We start from the raw sequence: 20,404 nt of genomic DNA, 5'->3' as shown, positions 1-20,404 counted from the left end.
CGCAAACTTGGACCAAAGACAGTGGATTGTGTCTTTCTAGGGTATGCTCAACGGAGCATTGCTTATAGGTTTTTAGTGGTAAAATCTGAAGTACCTGATATGCATGTTGATACTATAATGGAATCTCGTGATGCAACATTTTTTGAGAACATATTTCCTATGAAAGATATGCATAGCATTGCTAGATTTTCTTCTGAGATAATTCCTGAATCTAGTACAACTGATGAATATTTCGAACAATCACATGAGGAAGTCCTTGAGAAGGATAACAATGAAGTTCCTAGAAGGAACAAGAGACAAAGGATTGCAAAATCCTTTGGTGATGATTTCATTGTATGCCTTGTGGACGACACACCCAAGACGATTGCAGAAGCATATGCATCTCCGGATGTAGATGATTGGAAAGAAGCTGTTCATAATGAGATGGACTCAATTCTTTCTAATGGAACTTGGGAACTAACTGATAGACCATATGGTTGTAAACCTGTGGGCTGTAAGTGGGTGTTCAAAAAGAAGCTAAAACCTGATGGTACTATTGATAAGTACAAGGCGCGGCTAGTGGCCAAGGGCTACACTCAGAAAGAAGGCGAAGATTACTTTGACACCTATTCACCCATTGCTAGAATGACGACCATTCGAGTGTTACTTTCCTTGGCTGCATCTTATGGTCTTATCATTCATCAAATGGATGTAAAGACAGCTTTTCTCAATGGAGAGCTGGAAGAGGAGATCTATATGGATCAGCCTGACGGGTTTGTGGTAAAGGGTGAAGAGAGAAAGGTGTGCAAGTTGTTAAAATCTTTGTATGGTATGAAACAGGCACCTAAGCAATGGCATGAGAAGTTTGAAAGAACTTTGACTTATGCAGGATTTGTCACTAACGAGGCTGATAGGTGTGTTTACTATCGCCATGGTGGGGGCAATAGTGTCATATTATGTTTGTATGTGGACGACATACTGATCTTTGGTACAAACATTAATGCAATTAATGAGGTCAAGTCTTTTCTATCAAAAAGTTTTGACATGAAAGATCTGGGAGTAGCCGATGTAATTCTAAACATCAAACTTATTAAGGATGAGAGTGGGATTACATTAACGCAATCTCACTATGTTGAGAAGGTCTTGAACCGATTCGGTTTTATGGATAGCAAGCCTTCTCCAACACCTTATGATCCCAGCGTGACACTGAGAAAGAACAAGAAAGAAACGAGAGATCAATTAAGATACTCTCAAATTGTCGGTTCACTCATGTACTTAGCTAGCGCTACAAGACCAGATATCTCTTTTGCTGTGAGCAAACTGAGTAGGTTCATGTCCAACCCGGGTGATGATCATTGGCATGCACTAGAAAGGGTCTTGCGCTATCTGAGAGGTACTATGAGTTACGGAATTACTTATTCAGGGCATCCTGCTGTGCTAGAAGGATATAGTGATTCAAATTGGATCTCCGATATTGATGTACTTTACGCAACAAGTGGGTATGTATTTACTCATGGTGGTGGCGCAGTGTCATGGAGGTCTTGTAAGCAAACCATATTGACGAGGTCAACTATGGAAGCAGAATTAACTGCTTTGGACACAGCTACTGTTGAGGCAGAATGGCTGCGTGAGCTCTTGATGGACTTGCCGGTTGTTGAAAAACCTGTACCGGCAATTCTTATGAATTGTGATAACCAAACGGTTATCGCTAAAGTGAACAATTCTAAAGATAATGCAAAGTCATCAAGACACGTGAATAGACGTTTGAAGTCTGTCAGGAAGTTGAGAAACTCCGGAGTAATAACTGTTACGTATATACAAACAGACAAAAACCTGGCAGATCCCTTTACAAAGGGACTATCACGAAATGTGATAGATATTGCATCGAGGGAGATGGGTATGAGACCCATAGATGTTACACCATAGTAGTAACCCAACCTTTGTGATCGGAGATCCCGTGAATTAGGATCTGGGAAGAACAAGTTATTGGTTAACTGAGGAGAGTAATAACTTATGATCGTCTCCAAGTGAAGATGCAAAACTCTCAGAGCTGTAAGGCTCAGATCTGTAAGGCAGGTCGGCAACATGCCTTAATGTGGTTCTATTGGCTATAATTAGAAAAGATGCTGTCCTACAGAGCAGTCTTGAAAGAACACACCTATATGAGTTCTGACTGTAAACGTCGCAGTCTATGAGATTTGGGTGATCTCTAGTAAACTCACGAAGAGACCAGGGAGTATGACGTATAAGCTCCAAACCGCGGGGTAGCCTACTGGCGGTCAGGTACTGGTTAAGACTTTGAGTGAAACCTGTTCACACAAAACTAGCAATTCAAGGCATAGTCCATTGTCAAGTTGTGAATGGATGTAGCTTAAAGTTCTAGGCAGAAGTTCAACTTAACAGTCTCTGCTGAAATACTGGTATATTAAACAAGTGGTAAGAGAAGGCAAATCTCTAAATGGGTATTTGAGATCTGGTGGGGGATTGTTAGAATTAATGGGCTAGGCCCATAGCAATTTCTGAAATCTCAAAGCCCATGTGTAAAATGGCAAGTGGTGGTGCTAAGTTTAGTCCCACCTTGGAAGTTGAAGAAGAGTTGGACCTCTTTATATAGTCGGTTCTCTCCACCACTCTAAGTGGTGTGTGAGAAGAGAAAGGGAAAACCACACGCGCGCGCTCGCTCGCCTCGCCTCGCCTGGCCGGGGCGAGGCGAGGCGTACATGCGACATGCGCGTGAATGGTCCGCCGAAATCCGGTCCGTCTCCTTGCAGGAGCGCAGCTTCCTTTTGCCGTTTTATTTTTTTATGTCTTGGCAGACAAGTTTTTGATTTCTTGTCCGGTAAGTATACGAATTAGAAACCGAGTCGGTTTGGGATTGTGGTCGCGACACAATACCGCCTCTGGTCCTAATATATATACAGCTACCGGCTGCGGCCAGAGACACACCGAAAAACACCTAGGGTTTTGCCTCATCTCACAACTTGCGCCGCCATCGTAGTCTACTCCATCCCAAACGCCGGCGTGCATCGGCGCGTGGGAGAGCAGGTCTCCGGAACCGTTCGTCTTTGCGATCCTGCACCGGGAGAGGACGAATTAGGTTTTTGGGAAGCGCTGTGCGCGACTGCTCAAATTCGTCATCACGGGTCGTCTTCCGTCCAAGTCGGGCGGTACTATTCATCGTCGTATTCATCACCGTCAGCAGCAGATCGTCGCCAACATCGTCATGAACACTGTCGCACCCATAATAGCTAACGATCAGTACGTCCAACATCCTTTGTTCATGTCTGTTTCTACAACTATTGTTACGTGCTTGCTGCTGTTATGCATGTCTTGCTGTTCTTCTAGTTTACTAGATTATTGCATGCTAGTATCTCTTCTAGTCATGAATTAGTTACGTCGCTAAATCTGACAACTGCTTGCCGTCGGATCGGGACACAGTTAAGGAATCCGAAAAGGCCACTGCGCGGATTCAAAGATCAACTGGCGGAAGGTTCCTGAGCATGACTCAGATTTGTTCCGGGCCTTTTATAAGCCACACAAGGGCCCTCGTCAACGAAGCACCCAGTGCACGCACGACGGCAACCAACAAACGCGAGATTCACAGACTCCCGTAATACGCGAGCGCGAGACAATCCATCCTCGATCGGTTCCTTTTGGATCAGATCAGCGGCGATACATGGCACACGGGCAGGAGTCTTCGACGTGGGGGCGCGCCGCTGTGCGCGAACGGCTGCGGGTTCTATGGGAGCGAGGCGACCAAGGGCATGTGCTCCAAGTGCTACCGCGAGCACCTCAAGGCCACAGATGTGGCTGCCCCCGTCGTTGAGGGGAAGGTCAATGCCGACGACCTTATCCTCGCCTTCAAGACGTCGGTGAGCCTGCAGGATTCTACCGCTGTCGCTGCTGCTGTGGCGGCACCGGCGGCGGAGGCGGCAGCGAAGAAGTCGGCGCCAAACAGGTGCATGGCGTGCAAGAAGAAGGTGGGGCTGCTGGGGTTCGCGTGCCGCTGCGGTGGTACCTTCTGCTCGCTGCACCGCTACGTGGACGGGCACGCGTGCGGCTTCGACTACAAGAAGGTCGTCCGTGAGCAGATCGCGCAGCAGAACCCACTCGTCGCGCCGTCCAAGCTCCGCAACAAGATTTGAAGGCAGGAGCAGATGTACAGTTTTAGTTGACTCGTTGGCTTTACTATCTTGTACTTTTTTTAACACACCATCTCTCATACTTAATTAGATCTTTCAAGGACTAGCTCCATAAGTTGAAGCGGGTCGATCCTGATCTTTTTTGTTCATAGCGACGTATTCGTACAAATTGATGTAACTGGGCACCATCATGTTACTCAGATTAATAATATCGATGTTTTCAAAGAAAAGATTAATAATATCCATGCAGCATTACGGAAAAATTCTTTTATGCCGAGTGCAAGGTTGTTTGCTGAATGTACTAGATGACCCGTTGCGCCCATGACGCAAAGGCCGAGCAGCAGCCAAGTATTGAAAGAGTGTGCATTGAAATATGTAAATACAGAATGAAACATATGAAAATAAACACATAAGAGCCTTTTCACTTGGCATACATCTGGACTTATTCGAGCTAATATTCTTGATAGGGGAAACAACAATATTTTTCTTTACACTAAGAGTTTCAAAAAGCAAAGCTTGCATACCTGCAATGAGCAGAGAACATGCAATAGACAAAGGAACATTTTTTTAAAAGTAATGTTGCTTCCAAAGCACAGCTCATGATATTGCATGCAGCAAGCAAACGATAGTGCTAGACAATTATGCATAGGCCTTTGGACGTGCATTTGAAGGCAAAAGCTTATATTTCTTTCAGCATAGCCGTTTCAAAGGCATGCCAGCAAATGACCGCAGTTAAATGCACAGGCTGGTCTTAGGTGATTACATAAGATTTAAAATGATGATAAACATAGAAGTCTTAGTAGGCATCTATATTAATGCTAAGTTATATAACAAGGGGCTCTTGCAACTTGCTTATATTGAGTAGACAGTCAGGCACAGTCCCTTAAAAGTGCATTTGAAGGCGAAAGCATATGCTTGACCTTTCTCCATGTGCGCCTGACGAAAGAAGTCGCTCCAGCCTCTAGTGATGGTGGCCCATTTGTCAACACCCTTGATAAAGCGGGCTGTGATAGCGGTAGTTCCATCTACAGTAGTGATTGGCAGTTCACCATGGTCAGCATCTGTGTATGGGGAAAGGGAGCTCTTAGAAAAGGGAACCCCAAAGTACTGAAAATGACAGTAAAGGTTAGTTAGTATATCATTTTATACGATGTCATTGTATGATACAGAACAAAGTAATTGCAAAGGATTACCATCCTTTTGTCGTCTGTAGCAAATGTTTCTATCATATGGCACACATAGTAGTGATTAAGTGTGGTGGTGCTGTGGATGATCTTTCGCAGTCTACGAACATTAATATTGTTGTCTAGATTGCTGGTTTGAAGTTTTTGTTGTGCCTCGATCAAAACAAAAGGACAGAGAGAAATTCTAGTTTTGATACATTATCTTTTCCTTCCCTTTTGGATGTTTGCGATTCCGACCTGTCCAATGAAGAAACAAATGCTCAATTTCGTGAACCTCAAATTCTCAAATTCGGTTTTGGATGATCACAATGTGTTTTTATCTTCAGCTACTTATGGTTATGCGCACCTTGGCCTCTTACCCGCTGTAAAACTCTTGTTTCTTTGATGAAATGGAACAGGGTGGTGTGGTCCATGCAGCTCCTATATTTTGAGAAATAAAATCTTATGCTTATATTGTAAATGGAAAACTTTTATAATCCGCCGAATGATTTATGATACTAAAATTACTGTATATAGAAGAAATTATCTCAGTGGAAACAACGATTATACTAAGAAGACCACCTGTACAGACACATCGGTTGGTGAATAGTGCACCGATTTTATAAACAATTATTTGGAGGAGATAGAAAGTGAACTAAATCATTACACGGAATACCTAAACGTATTGGAAATATTGTACTGGTACTTGCTATATGGTTAACAAAATAGTCCACGGGATTAACTTGGAAACAAATATATAGTTCTTCACCAGCCGCCTTGTTTGTGCGCCACGTGCTTCTGTGGGGTCCTCACACCGCCCTCCCTTTCTCTTATCTCCAGCCAAGAAACAGACAGCCACATATTCCCCCAAGCCCCTCCTCCCTTCCTCTGTCTCTCCCTCCCTCAAGCCCCTCTTACCTCCCCGATCTGCTAGCGATGCATCCAAATCGATGACCTCTATGCGCGTCCTAAGAGAAAGTGAGGCAGAGGGAGCGGCCCATGGCTGGATTAAGCTGCTGCGAAGCTCAGTGCCTCTGCTGCGAGCTTGCAGAGATGAGAGTATGGGCATCAGCTGACGACGGGGATACTGTGGGCGTCGGCGGCCGGGGCTACAATGGAGCCCGGCACCACGGCACCCGGAGCTGCAATGGAGCTCTGCCTGGGCTGCGATGGAGCCCGGCACCACGGCGGCCGGAGCTGCAATGGAGCTCCGTCAGGGCTGCAATGAAGAGCGGGCGCTACTGCCGGCGGCGTGGCAAGTTGAGGACGGCGACGCTCGCCACCGGTGCTGCAATGAAGCGAGCATTGATGCCGACGGCATTGCAATGGAGCAGGTGCTGCTGCGGGCGGCGCGGCAAGTCGAGGAAGGCGACACTCGCCACCAGTGATGCAATGAAGTGAGCGTTGCTGCCAACGACGCGGCAAGCCGAGGACGGGGCGCCGCAATGAAGCGTCAATGGAGCCACTGACGACGGCGCTGCTGCATGGCAAGGGATGCAATACTATGGCAGTGCTGCCGCCTCGATGATGTTGTGCTTGTCTGGGTCGCAACATCGCCGCTGCTGCGATATCGTCGGCGCTGGCTCCGTTGCCACGTTGAGGACCTGCTGTAGTCACCTTGGTCACGCGGAGTTGTAGTCGTGTTTGCTGCTTTGCGTTGCTTGTGCTGGTAGTGGTGGATGATGTCATAGCAGCCGCCATTGTAAATTGGTGCTACCGCATCAGCGAGTGGCGTTCCCTGATCCTTGCATGCAGAACCAGTTTAGATGGTAATACTACTTAAATTAACTCATGATCAACTGTTAAAATCCACCGTTATAAATTAAGGTGAAAGGCCCCTTGAATTGTATGCTTTGTTCACATAATGAATTCTTTGTGCAGGGAGTTCTAACGACGCATTATACAAGGAGCTATGACATGCTTGAGCTAGGCTGTTGATCACGGTGCCTTGCCAAGGTGAAAGAATTTACTACTTTCCAGATGGTTATATGGAACAGGTATGTCTCACCGCATTGATGTTTGCTCTTCTTGATGCCCCATAACTAATGAATGAATTTTGCTACTCAACACAAACAATAGCAATTTGTGCTAGGGGGCACTGCTTGATCTTGTGTTAAATAATAATCATCCAGGTATTTAAAGATCGTCCACATACACATTTAGAATCTGTTAGGGTCCTTGTGTGTGTGAGGCGTGTGCTTCTCTAGTATGGTCATGTATTAGTTGAAAAATGAGTATCCATGAGAGGGCACCACTTTACATTCAGTGCTTCCAGCCTTGTAGGCCTCACCATAAGTCCCTTTGCCAAGCTTCACTGTGATGCCTAACTAACTATTTCACAAACATTTTTTTAGCTAATAAAAGCAACAGTGAAGGTAAATAAACTCATTTTCACATGTCATGACAAACTGATTTCTTCCGGCCGCCCTAAAAACATAGTACTAATACACCGAGAGACTGTACAATTGATCAAGCTACTTTACAAATTAATTTAGGAATAGACTAAACATATCAGGATATACACCAGTTGACTACGAAGAAAAGAATTCATCATCTATTAATACGCTACTAAATGAATACATCCATTCACATCTTCAAAATTGTATTATACATGTCAGAGAATGACCAACAGTACTTGTTCTCTCTGAAAGCTGTCAAAAAAATACAATTAGTAGAAAAGTTAGAAGGATTTTGAGCTCTAAACTCCAGTTATCAATAGACTTTCTACCGATCTCCAACCGATTAATTTATGACTCATTAGATTTACCTATAAGTGAGCAATGGTCTGTAAGATGTGACTTGCTTGCATGCATTTCATAAATAAATATGTAAATAAAAGTTGGGACTTGCGTACATACCTGGATATTTGCATTCACAAAGAGACTATATATCTTCAATTCACATATAGGACAAGAATGTATAGTCACAAACTCACAATTCCATGGCAGCAAAAATCTTCAACAATCTGTTAACTCCATAAAACAATGATATTAGAGATCTCTTGTTTTGTTGATATATTGACATATAGAGGAAGAAGATTTAGTCGACAGGAGAGGAGAAGCAACCATCAATTGTGCTAATGTCACCTCTCCATAGTACCATATGTCCAAAGGCACTCGAGTAAAAATTCAAACACAAAAGTGACAAATGGCACTGGGAGTTTGGAGCCCATCCATCTGATTTAGATGATCTGGGAAAGAACAACAATTTGGCCCTCTTGTTGAGCTCTTGTTGGCCCATGGTAGCCACTCCATGGCAGATCCAGCCACCAAGCGGTATGAACCATGGCCTGAATTAGAAGAAAATTCATTCACTACGCCTACCAAAGGAAGGCCATCTTCACTCCTGAGTTGCAAAAATCAAGGAAGTGTCAATAACTCACATTAAACACAATATTCAAGTTCTTGAGTATACTGGATCAGTGAGAAAACAAAGAGTCATTGGTCAACATGTGATCCTGCTAAATACGAACTGAAACACTTAGATCATAGTGATCACCATATATATCTACATCCCTGCAAAATCTGTACAAAATGTAGTTAGCGGTCGGTGGTACTATGTACTGTGTGAACTAATAAATAATCACTATTCTGGAAAAATTAATATAACCAACTTGAAAAAACAACTATATCATTCTGGCCGACTTTGTTCAAACACAACCAGACTCTAGACCACAAATAAGAATCATTTCATATTACAAATAGAAAATATAAGGACTGTTGGAGGTACAAATAAGAATCATTTCGTATTTACAAATATAACATACCTTTGCATCAGTAAATGTCGATTAGCATTACACTCAGACATCCAATAGATCCAAAATGCACACATAATTATAATGGTAGACCACAGGGTATCCATTGCCAACTTATTTAGTGTTCTGTGGCCTGTGAAAGTGAAGAGTAGTGTAATGTCACAGAAAAACTGCTGCAACCACGAAAAGAAAAACTGAAATTTTTATTTATGCACAGTATAGTGCGTGGCCATCAATATTTTTGCACTAAATGTCAGAAAAATCATATAAACACATATATCTAGAAGTTATTCTAATACTCTAGTAACATAATATAATGACTAATATATTAACAACACCATTGCTTGAAAGGTCCAATTAGAAGCTCATAGTTATTTTAGAGGAGCATAATTGTCCGAATGCTGAAGTTAACTGAAAATACTTGGATTTCCAAAATCCCCTGTCAATTGTGGCTTGCGGGTTGGCAACTAGGGAAAATATGGTCACATATATCCTCTGGGTTCATGCCACCCATTCTAGTTGTTGAATAATACAAAATGATGCACCAAGCATGACCTATTTGATATTCCCTTGATCTCTTATGCTGATTCTTTTCAAAAAAAGAGATAAGACCCAGAACCAAAGTAGATATCACACCGAGTCACTATCCGAACTATTTAGCTATGCTCCTGGCAATCTTATGACAAAATCTGCCAAAATTATTTCCTAGCCGATAATCACTGAATTTGAATGCTGGCAATATCATACAGCTCTACCATCCGTTTCACATGACTTTTCTTGTGGGATTTATCTTAGTAAAATGACTTACCATCCAGTCATGAATTTCTTTGAGGCCCAGCTGCGGACCACCTTATGGAAAGCCTGTATTGCCGAAAAGAGAAAGAGAAAAGGTTCAATGTTAAGTTGGTATAACCTCAGAAATACAAGCAAAGCTACTAAACATGAATGGCATACATTGTGTGCAAGGCAAGTATCAAAAAGGAAAAGCATGAATGAACAAGAATAAAACCAGCAATCTACTTTCATCTTTGTCAGATAATGATTGGTATGAATTTTCTGTCAGCGCGGCAAGCGCCCTAGGAAAATTAACAATCACTCAAGGTTCTAACACCAGAAAGCATTTATGCAGTATATGTCTGCCTTCTGTTTGGGGATTATAACATTATAACATTCTAATATCTTCCTCCAAGTGAGTTAAATAAAGCAATTTCTTCTCAAATTCATTGCTAAGGAGATATAAATATTACCCTCAAACTGCACCCAAAACGTGATCAAGCTAATCACCAATTTGACAACTCAATCCAATAGTTAGCCTTAGCACAACAAACACTCACCAGAGGTCAACATCCCTAGTCCCACGAACTTGCAGCGTTAACATAAACAGTCATTTCGAACCTACTTTTCACACAATCAACAAATCCGACAATAAGCCGTGAGCTGCCACAGGAATACCAACACAGACCGTGGACTAATTTCAACAGCCAGGCTACAGACCCGACGCTGCAGGTGGATGACAGGGTAAACCCTAGGGGAACGAATGAGGTGGGAAGTGCATTTGTAGCCCGACAGTTCGGGTTAGTCATTGTCTACTTGTTGCTAGAATCATGCCTTTATTCAGACCCGTCAAAAAATGAGGAACAGTAGCACAAAATTAAACGTAAACCAGCCAAGCCCCACGTGAAAGAAAATTCTGAATTTGTAAATTTATACGTGAAAGAATTAACTGGCCATTAAGTCTCCACATTCACCAAGGAACAAATTTTAAATACTATGAAAAGAAATGAAACTATTCTAAAGAGTGCAATCAAACCATTCCCATTTCTTTGAAGTTCGAAACCACTACACCCAGGACTATAATAAGATTGATTAGCTTTTGTTCGACCCTTCTGCTCCAACTCTAGAACATCCAGCCAGTACATTTTACTAAAGGCAGCACATATATTGTTCAGGTTGCAGTATGTGTGTGTGTGTGTGTGTGTCTATACATATATAATTAGTACAAATTATGAAATTACACCATCGTCATACAACATGTAGTTTCAAATATCATTTTCAGGTTGAACACAAAGCAGCAAATGGTCCACACAGGAGGTTCATTTGGCAAGCAACCTACAAACATTTATTACATCCCTACTTATATCACTATAATTCATCAATAGTATTTGGAACATACTCATGAGCCAAGAGGCCACAAAAAGGCAAAAACACCAAAACTGAAAAATTCGTCAATGAGTGAGCTGACACAAAAGACAAGCCAACTGATGCTCCATCACAATGTATGTATACAATCAGACAATACATTCTAGAAAGCATGTGCCAACAAAGTAGCGATCATGGGGGGGGGGGGGGGAGAAGGTTGACGCTCCCCAGTAGGAAAAATCTGACTTGCTGCAGATGCAAAAATCAAACCGTCAACGCACCTTTTTCCAGAGTGAACCAACTCAGAAATACCTCATTTAGGAATAAACACCAATAGCCTCATATCCCCCCAATCTGTTTTCTCCTGCAATTTTTAGTGGTTCAGAACTTCAGATGCATGAAGACATATATGCAGCGGCAAGAACAATGAAATAAGAGGAAACGACCTCACATTAGTTGATCCAAAGAACACATAGAAAGTATATATTTTTTACATGCCTTGTAAATCGGCAAGTCATCGATGATTGATCTTCTTATAGAGAGCTATGCGTCCACCTGGAGAGTTGATTCAGTTGGAAAAGAAAATGAATCAAACAACTCAAAAAAATGGAATGTAAAAAGTGCAGTAAAGAGATGGTACTGATGACTGTATACATTGGCGAAGTTGCAGAGGTACGGCTACTGGGCTGCTCTCATCAAGCCACCCAAACCCTACCCATGAAATATATAAATGAATTAGAGAAAGGAGCAAGAATAAACAGTCAGTGTCAGTGACGGCTGAAGGCCGAGCTCATGGTGGGGAGGTGCAGCAGTAGTAAAACTGAAACATTCATCAAGCAAATGTTGACTGCCATGACACAACCAGCAAGGTAAGAAATCGGTTCATGGAGGAGCTCAACCCTGTCGATCTGGCTGTGTGGATGCTGGGTGTAGACAGAGAGCATCCCTGCTCTTCTTGAGGGGTTGAGCCGGCCTTGGTTGGGAGATGAAGGAGGCTGGTGCAGAGTCGGCAGCACCAGCAGCGACCTCGGCATATGCAGTTGACGACGAGGGCTGCTGATCCTTCTGGAGCTGACGACACCTCCTTCCTCTCACCCTTAGCCTCCCGCAGCGGAGGAGGCTCTGATGACTGCAGCGACCTCGTCCGGGTTCAGCGCCGATCCGAATTTTCTGTCAGCGTGGCAAGCACCCTAGGGAAATTAACAATCGCTCAAGGTTCTAACACAAGAAAGCGTTTATGCACTGTATGTCTACCTTCTGTTTGGGGATTATAATAGTAACATCATAATATGTTCCTCCAAGGGAGTTAAATAAAGCAATTTCTTCTCAAATTCATTGCTAACGAGATATAAATATTACCCTAAAATTGCACCAAAAAAGTGATCAAGCTCATCACTAATTTGACCACTCAATCCAATAGTTAGCCTCAGCACAACAAACACTCACCAAGGGTCAACGTCCCTAGTCGTACGAACTTGCAGCGTTAACATAAATAGTCATTTCAAACATACTTTTCGAACCATAAGCTGTGAGCTGCCACAGGAATACCAACACAGACGTGGACTACTTTCAACAGCCAGGCAACAGACCCGACGTTGCAGGCGGATGACAGGGTAAACCCTAGGGGAACGAACGAGGCGTGAAGGGAGGGGGATGAGAGGGTCGAACCTCACGGCTGGAGGAGGAGAGCGCGGCGGAGGCAGAGGGGGAGGCGACGGTCCTGTCCAAGCCGTCGTCGTCGTCCCCGGCGCGGGGGACCGAGCCCCCGCCGCCGCCGCCGGAGATGGGGGATGAGGAGCTCCCTGTCGCGGTCGCGGGGCCTTGTCATCGCCCATCATCGAGGGCTCAGGCTCCGCGCGCTGTGACGGCGACGATGTCGCCCTTCCCTGTCTCGTACCCTCCCAGATCGGAGCCCGAAGCAGCCGCTCCCGCCTCCATGATATCGCGCCTGAGCCCCCGCCGCCGCCGCCGGAGATGGGGGATGAGGAGCTCCCTGTCGCGGTCGCGGGGCCTTGTCATCGCCCATCATCGAGGGCTCAGGCTCCGCGCGCTGTGACGGCGACGATGTCGCCCTTTCCTGTCTCGTACCCTCCCAGATCGGAGCACGAAGCAGCCGCTCCCGCCTCCATGATATCGCGCCTGAGTGGCGCCTCTTCGCAGCTCGACGCCGCCACCACCGCTCCTTTCACCTCTTCGCAGGTCGACGCCGCCACCGCCGCTCTTCTCGTGCCGCCGCCGACGCCGCATCCGCCGCTCCCCGCCTCGATCCAACCGACCCCGCATCGGCCGCTCCCCCATCTCGAGCCAACAGCCGCCATGGAGCCATGGATCCTACGCGGGAGGAGGAGAAACGCGAAGGGGAGGAGGCGGCACGGTGTTGGTGGCGAGCATGGAGAAGGGGACGCGGGGCTCGAGGAGAGGAGGGACGAGGGATTGGGCTAGGGTTTTCACCGCACGACGTGGGGCTCGAGGAGAGGAGGGACGAGGGAGTGGGCTTTTCACCGCGCACAGCACACGATCCACCTTTTTTCACCCAAACTCAATCAGCAACGAACACTGCAACGTGGACCCACCCAGATGGCTGCCCCAGGCGTCATCCACCCAACTGGAAAGGCACGACGTGAAGTAAAACAGACGGTGGGATGTTTGACAGCCAGTTGAAAAGGACCAAAAACTTTACACGGAGGTAAAACAGACGAGTCAGATCATTGCACGCGAGGGATGGCGCTGGATGGGCGGGTACTCTAGCAGCTTTTATATGTTAGACTTCACTGGACACTCGCAAACAACCTTTGCCAAGTGTAAAATCTGGTGAAAGAATGACACTCAGCAAACAGGTATATTGCCGGGTGTCAAATAGAAAACACTCAACAAAGCAGTTTTTTTATTAGACACTCGGCAAACAATTAGAATACAATAAAGTGCATATGTTTATTTGAATTTAGATTTGGATTTGGATTTTGAAGAACAAAATCTTCAAATATTATTCGATAAATAGCAAGAAATGCAATTCATATCTTAAAATTAGCAATCGGTTCCAAAAAATGCCAACATTTGGCATTAATAACACAAAGTAATGTGTTCCATGTTTGGAAATTAGGGACGTTTTAGATAATTATTTTGCTATGTAGAAGCAATTAATATCATTTATATCATTTAACGGATTTAATTTGAATTTTAACTGCAAGTGTATGAAAAAGTTAGCAAAAACGGGTTAAAAACTACTTGTGTTCTTGAGTCAGTGTTTAGGCCTTATATATACAAGAAAAGAAGAGGAATTGTGAACATGAGGGTGTCAAGACTCAACCTGACCATGGAGCGGTGGCGGAGGACGAAAATAATTTGAGGTAGGCGGACTGTAAAGCATACAAAAGTTTAATGGAATCTAGACTGAAGGTTGGGGGAAAATCATGATGAGTTGGACAAATTCAGAACATGAAGATATAGAAAATATAAAAATCCATATATTACCTTTTGCCTTTGAAAACATCTTCCCCTTCTTGTCCATGAACAACAACAAGCTGCATTGGAGCTTATAGGTTTTGAAACCTGAAAATGCAAATGATGTCTAAAACCCATGAAACAAGGCATGGCGTCATGATATGGTCCTTAGAGGTTGTGATGAAATCTTAATAAGAAGGTTTCGAAGTTGTGTCATACACTGCTCGAAAACTGAAGCACCTCCAATGAAGAATCGATGTTTCGAGAGGTTACGAGTCAGGTTTGAAGGCAAAGTGTGAGTTTCTTCATCGTTTGACCTTGATTTTTTTACACTCAACATACACCATCGCATGTTTCACGTACAAATTTGGCATTTTTCAGCCTCGTTTGCTATATTTAAGTCATTAAGTGCACTTCAGGCATTAAACAGATATAGTTCAAATTTGAACTGGAAGTGCATTAGAAAGTTGACAAAATTTGGTTAAAAAATCCTAATTTTGTTCTTGAGTCTATGTTTAGCCCTTATTCAAGAAAATCAAAGGAGTTGAAAACATCAGGATGCTAAGACTCGACCACGAACATAGAGGTTACTTGTTTTCTAATTCTATAAAAGACAAGGCAAACGAAGTATGAAAAACATGAAACCTACAAATGATGTCATAATATGATATCCATATGTCGTGGTGAAGATTTGATCGGTTCTTGCAAAAATTGTGATGTATACTGCTTGAAACCGAAACATCTCCAAGGAAGAATCATGGTTTCAATAAGGAACATGTCAGGTTTGAAGGTGAAGCAGTCACTGCTTCATCCATTGGCCTTTAGTGTTTTGTACACTTAAGATACACCACCAGAAGTTCTATGTCCAAATTCGGCATTTTTTGTTGTTCATTTGTTGTTTCACGCATTTCTAGGCATTTAGTGAATACAATTAAAATTCGAACTGCAATTGCATGAATTTTTATGACAAATTAGGTTGAAAATAATAATTGTATTCTTGAGTATATGTTTTGGTCATATCTAAGAAAAATAGGGGAAGTTCCAACATCAGGGTGACATGACTTGACCTTGAACATGAAGCTTATTGGTTTTTCAATTCTAGAAAATACAAATGAAGTCTGAAAAGTACACACTCTAGAAGGGGTGTCATAAGATACCTAGATGTTGTGGTAAAATTTTCCGAAGTTTTCGCAAAAATTGTGACGTACATTGCTTAAAAACTGGACCATCTTCGAGGAAAATAAATCTAATTTTCGAGATGGAAATGTCAGGTTTCAAGGAGAAATGATTATTGCTTGATCGAGTAGCCCTGAAAAAAAACATAACATACACCACTATATTTAAGTCATTTAATGCATTTCTAGTTATTAATGGATATAATTAAAATTTGAACTGCAAGTACATGAAAAAGTTGGAAAGATTGGGTTGAAAAAACTTATTTGTGTTATTGAGTCTATGTTGAGGCCTTATCAAAGAAAAAGGAGGTATTTCAAACATCAAGGTGTCAACACTCGACCCGGAACATGGAACCTATTGGTTTTTTAATTTTGAAAAATGCAAATGAAGTCTGAAAAATGTGAAACTTGGTATTGTGGATATGCACCTGTAGATTGTGGTAAAATTTGAGAAGGTTTCTCTAAAATTTTGACATAAACTGCTTAGAAATCACACCATCTTGGAGGAACAATCGTGGTTTTGAGATGGTACGGCCATGTCTGAACTGAAGCAACCACGGCTTCATCGGTTGGCCTTGAAAAAAAATTATACACTCACGATAGAGCATTGCATGACATATGTCAAGATATGGCATTTTTGGGTCCTTTGCTATATTTAAGTATTTAGTGCATTTCTTGGTGTTTAGTTAATCTAATTTAAAAAATAACTGCAAGTGCATGAAAAGTTTTTAGGGGAAAATTCTTTACTCTATGTTTGTATCTTATCCAAAAAGATAAGAGAAGTGAGAAATTAAAAGAAAGGGAAAGAAAGGATAAATGTTTGCCGAGTATTCTGAAAAAGGGATCAAGACTAGTCAGCATAGCCCTCCGATGGATCACATGTTGTGGTCGTTGGATTCACTTAGATCGGATGGCTTGAGGTGGGACACCTTCACTCTATCACCACTACTCTGGCTGGACTCCACCGCCCACATCTCCTCCTCATCTTCCTCCCCAACCGAGGTGCCACTTCTCCTCCTCTTCCCCAACTGAGCCGCCCCTTCTCCTTTTCCCCAACAAGCAATAGCTAGCAGGCATCAGCAACACATAGCGGCAAGCGATAGCACACAACAACAAGCATCAACACGAAGCGGCGCGTCCCGCCATTGTCCTAGTGTATGCGACCGTCGTTGCACATCCGGTCGTTTACCCCGCAACTCCGTTAAATTGTTTTGTCGAGTGTAGCACTCAACAAGGCCTTTGACTTTGTCCAGTGTTACACACAGCTAACCGTTGGGGGCATCTGATATTTATTTTCCACTGAGTTTGAATCTTTGCCGAGTATCTCTAAAAAAACTTTGTATAAAGCTAAGACATTTATTTTGAGACAGAGGGAATATATAGTATTTTATAATAAGCTTCGTCGGCGTCGCCCGCCATTTTGTAGTTCCCTGAAGATCATGCGTGTGTTTGTCGTTGTGAAGAAAAAGAAACGGGGAAAAGGTAGCGCTCATACAAATACGCATACACTCATCTCTATGAATGCATGTGCGCACACCCTACCCCAATGAGCATCTCTGAGAAAACGTCTCCTCCCACCGAAAGCGTATTGTCGGAAATTCTAAAATAAATCCAGGATAAATGTGAGCACCAGGATTTGAATCCTGGTGGGTTGAGGATATCACTATTCACATAATCATCTTAACCACACAATGATTCGCGTTTCCGTGTTGAGTTGGATGACCAAAATTGAGCTAACGAGATGTACCGTGTACGTATCTTTTCTTTTTTGGATGAAAATGTAACAGAGATGTACGTATCCTTGATCGTCCTTTTCGAAAAAAAAACGTATCCTTGATCGTGCAACGTAAAGCACCTTGGGAGGTCTGGCAACTGCTTCCCTTCCGATAGGGATACGGTTAAGGAAACCGAAAAGGCCACTGCGTGCCTTCAAAGATCGACTGGAACGTTCCAGAGCACGACTCGGAGTTCTTTTGGGCACTCCTGGCCGATCTTTATAAGCCACAGAAGGATGCCCTCGGGGCCTCGTCGACAAATCACCCACGCACGACGCAAGCACCAACACGAGATTCACACACTCCCATAATACGCAAACGCGAGACGATCGATCAGCGGCGATTCATGGCGCACGGGCAGGAGTCTTCGACGCAGGCCGCCGCCGGTGGCGCCGCGCCACTGTGCGCGAACGGCTGCGGGTTCTACGGGAGCGAGGCGAGCAAGAACATGTGCTCAAAGTGCTACCGCGACCACCTCAAGGCCGGAGATGTGGCTGCCCCTGCCGTTGAGGGGAAGCTCACGTTCGACGACCTCATCCTCGCTTTCAAGAAGTCGATGAGCCTGCATGACTCTACCGCGGCACCGGCGGCGGAGGCGGCAGCGAAGAAGTCGGCGCCAAACAGGTGCATGGCGTGCAAGAAGAAGGTCGGGCTGCTGGGATTCGCGTGCCGCTGCGGTGGCACCTTCTGCTCGCTGCACCGCTACGTGGACGGGCACGCATGCAGTTTCGACTACAAGAAGGTCGGCCGGGAGCAGATCGCGTAGCAGAACCCTCTCGTCGCGCCGTCCAAGCTCCACAACAAGATTTGAAGACAGGAGGAGTTGAAAAACATGTGTACAGTTTTAGTTTACTCATTGCCTTTAGTGTCTCTCCTACTTGATCTTTCAAGCACTAGCTCCATAAGTTGAAGAGGATTGACCTCGATCTTACTTGTTCATAGTGACCTATTACTGTGTACCATCTTGTTATTCCATTAGTCATCCATGTATATGTCTTGTTCCTTTTTTTCGACTGAGTCCAAATGAATCATATCCTCTTTTATTTGTTTGTATTGCCAATTCGGCATACAAGGTGGCTATCATACACGAGACTTTGCAGTTTTCATAAAAGTATCTATAACAGGACGTGGCAAATCTGTCCCCCTAGCCGTCTAACTACGGACAGAGCTGGACAGCCCTTCATATGTCATGACGCGCAACCGCAATCCTCATACCAAAACTCAAAAATGCATGCACATCCATCATACACATGAATACTACAAGATCATTGAATAGTTCCACAATTCAAATATAGTACAAACATAATGTACATAGTTTAACTCAAATGGTAAGTGCTACGCGTGTGACACGAAGCACTCCGGCCCTAATTTTTTTAAACTAAAGTTGTCATCCGAAAAGAAAAAACAGATAAAAAAACTAAACTTACCATCCGAGAAAGTTGTCATGCTAGACAACTAAACTTGCCATCCCCGCGTCACTAAACTTGCCATTAAAACGTTCGGAGTTGTGTTTGTGCCACACGTGTGACACTTATCAGGGTAAACATAAAATTTATTTGAAGTGCACAATTCAAACATTAAACTCCTCGGTTTTTATTATGGATCCACATATGTTCCACAAGATCATCAAGTAGTTGCGCGTGCACCTGTTCATCCGGAAGATTTTGATGCATATGCAAAAAATTCATAGTATGATCGACATCTTGCTTCGGGAAGTGGATTTGTTCTTTAGGCTTCTCAGAGCCTAAAAGAATTTCTCGGGCAATTTTTCAAACACATAGAGGGCAAGGTGCAGTTCCAGAAGAGCTGAACGTACCGCGGTGGCATCCAGAGCTCAGAGAGGAGAGGAAAATTGTTGGTCCTGCAAAGTCATAGGGGGGTGTCGGATGTGGGGTTCCGGCAAACCCTTAAGGTTCGAACACTAGGGTGCATGCGAAGTCTTTCCCTCCTACCAATGTACGCCCTAATTTGCTAAGATCTCGCGGACGAACTCGACGAACTCGCAACACGGAAAGACACGAGATTTATACTGGTTCAGGCCACCGTTGTGGTGTAATATCCTACTCCAGTGTGGTGGTGGTGGATTGCCTCTTGGGCTGATGATGAACAGTACAAGGGGAAGAACAACCTCCTGAGGTTGAGGTGTTCTTGTGCTTGGCTAACTTGTGCGGGTGAGAGTGATCTGCCTCCCCCTCTACGGTGGTGGCTAGCTCTACTTATATAGGCCATGGTCCTCTTCCCAAATATTGAGCGGGAAGGAAGCCAACAACGGCAGGCAAATTCGAAGGGGGACAACTAGTACAAGCTATCCTGACAAAAGTGGTCTTCGCCTGTGAAAGACTCTGGTGATGACGCCGTCTTGGGCTCCACGATGACCTCCATCTTGCCATCCTTCTGGTCTTGGTCTCGTTGCACCGATATGGCAACCTTTACCTGATGCCTCGGTACTCTTCGTCTACGCCTGCTTCCTTAGCACCAAAGAGGTAATAAGGACGCTGCGCGCGCTGGCGCCCGCCTGGCGCCCGCCTGGTGTCGATCGTCATGGCTCACGTCACGAGAGCATCGTGAGGTTTGCCCCGCCTTGATATCTCCGCTCCTCGCGAGCCTGCCTGACTAGACCGCTCCAGAGGAGGTCTTGCATCGTCCGCCTCGCGAGGCTTGGCCCCTCGCGAGGGTCTTGGATGCCTTGTTGGTGAAGATGGGTCGTATGGCCTGCTGGCTTAGCCACACCGTGGGCCGCAGGCAGGCAAGTCTGGGGACCCCCGTTCCCAGAACGCCGACAGTAGCCCCCGGGACCAAGGTGCACTAGGGCTTGGCTTCACAGCGAAGCCAAGGG

The 20,404-nt window shown here is 44.4% G+C and overlaps 1 protein-coding gene, 2 long non-coding RNA genes and 1 pseudogene across 3 annotated transcripts; 3 read left to right on the top strand and 1 right to left on the bottom strand.

Moving 5' to 3' along the window:
- Positions 1–3,655: 3,655 nt before the first annotated feature.
- LOC123184841 (zinc finger A20 and AN1 domain-containing stress-associated protein 7-like) lies at positions 3,656–4,299 on the top strand (annotated as a pseudogene).
- Positions 4,300–5,615: 1,316 nt separating this feature from the next.
- On the top strand, positions 5,616–7,899 carry LOC123187656 (uncharacterized). Its single transcript, XR_006494078.1, has 2 exons — positions 5,616–7,053; positions 7,166–7,899. It is a non-coding gene; the product is annotated as an uncharacterized lncRNA (long non-coding RNA).
- Positions 7,900–8,142: 243 nt separating this feature from the next.
- On the bottom strand, positions 8,143–12,785 carry LOC123187655 (uncharacterized). Its single transcript, XR_006494077.1, has 4 exons — positions 11,832–12,785; positions 11,624–11,732; positions 11,459–11,541; positions 8,143–9,899 (listed from the first exon to the last, which is right to left on the bottom strand). It is a non-coding gene; the product is annotated as an uncharacterized lncRNA (long non-coding RNA).
- A 92-nt stretch (positions 12,786–12,877) lies between these two features.
- LOC123187654 (zinc finger A20 and AN1 domain-containing stress-associated protein 12-like) lies at positions 12,878–18,576 on the top strand. The gene has a single exon (XM_044599574.1). It carries the CDS (start codon positions 17,915–17,917, stop codon positions 18,332–18,334), a length of 420 nt encoding a protein of 139 aa, XP_044455509.1. The 5' UTR covers positions 12,878–17,914; the 3' UTR covers positions 18,335–18,576.
- Positions 18,577–20,404: the final 1,828 nt, after the last annotated feature.

This window comes from Triticum aestivum, chromosome 2A, assembly GCF_018294505.1.
Source record: "Triticum aestivum cultivar Chinese Spring chromosome 2A, IWGSC CS RefSeq v2.1, whole genome shotgun sequence".
NCBI classification, from domain to species: Eukaryota; Viridiplantae; Streptophyta; class Magnoliopsida; order Poales; family Poaceae; genus Triticum; species Triticum aestivum.
The sequence above is the reverse complement of the archived record's forward strand: the minus strand, read 5'-3'. Positions and strand labels throughout refer to the sequence as shown.

Excerpts from the sequence above, each read along its gene's own strand:
- LOC123187654 (XM_044599574.1), top strand. The coding sequence starts at position 17,915 with ATGGCGCACGGGCAGGAGTCTTCGACGCAGGCCGCCGCCGGTGGCGCC.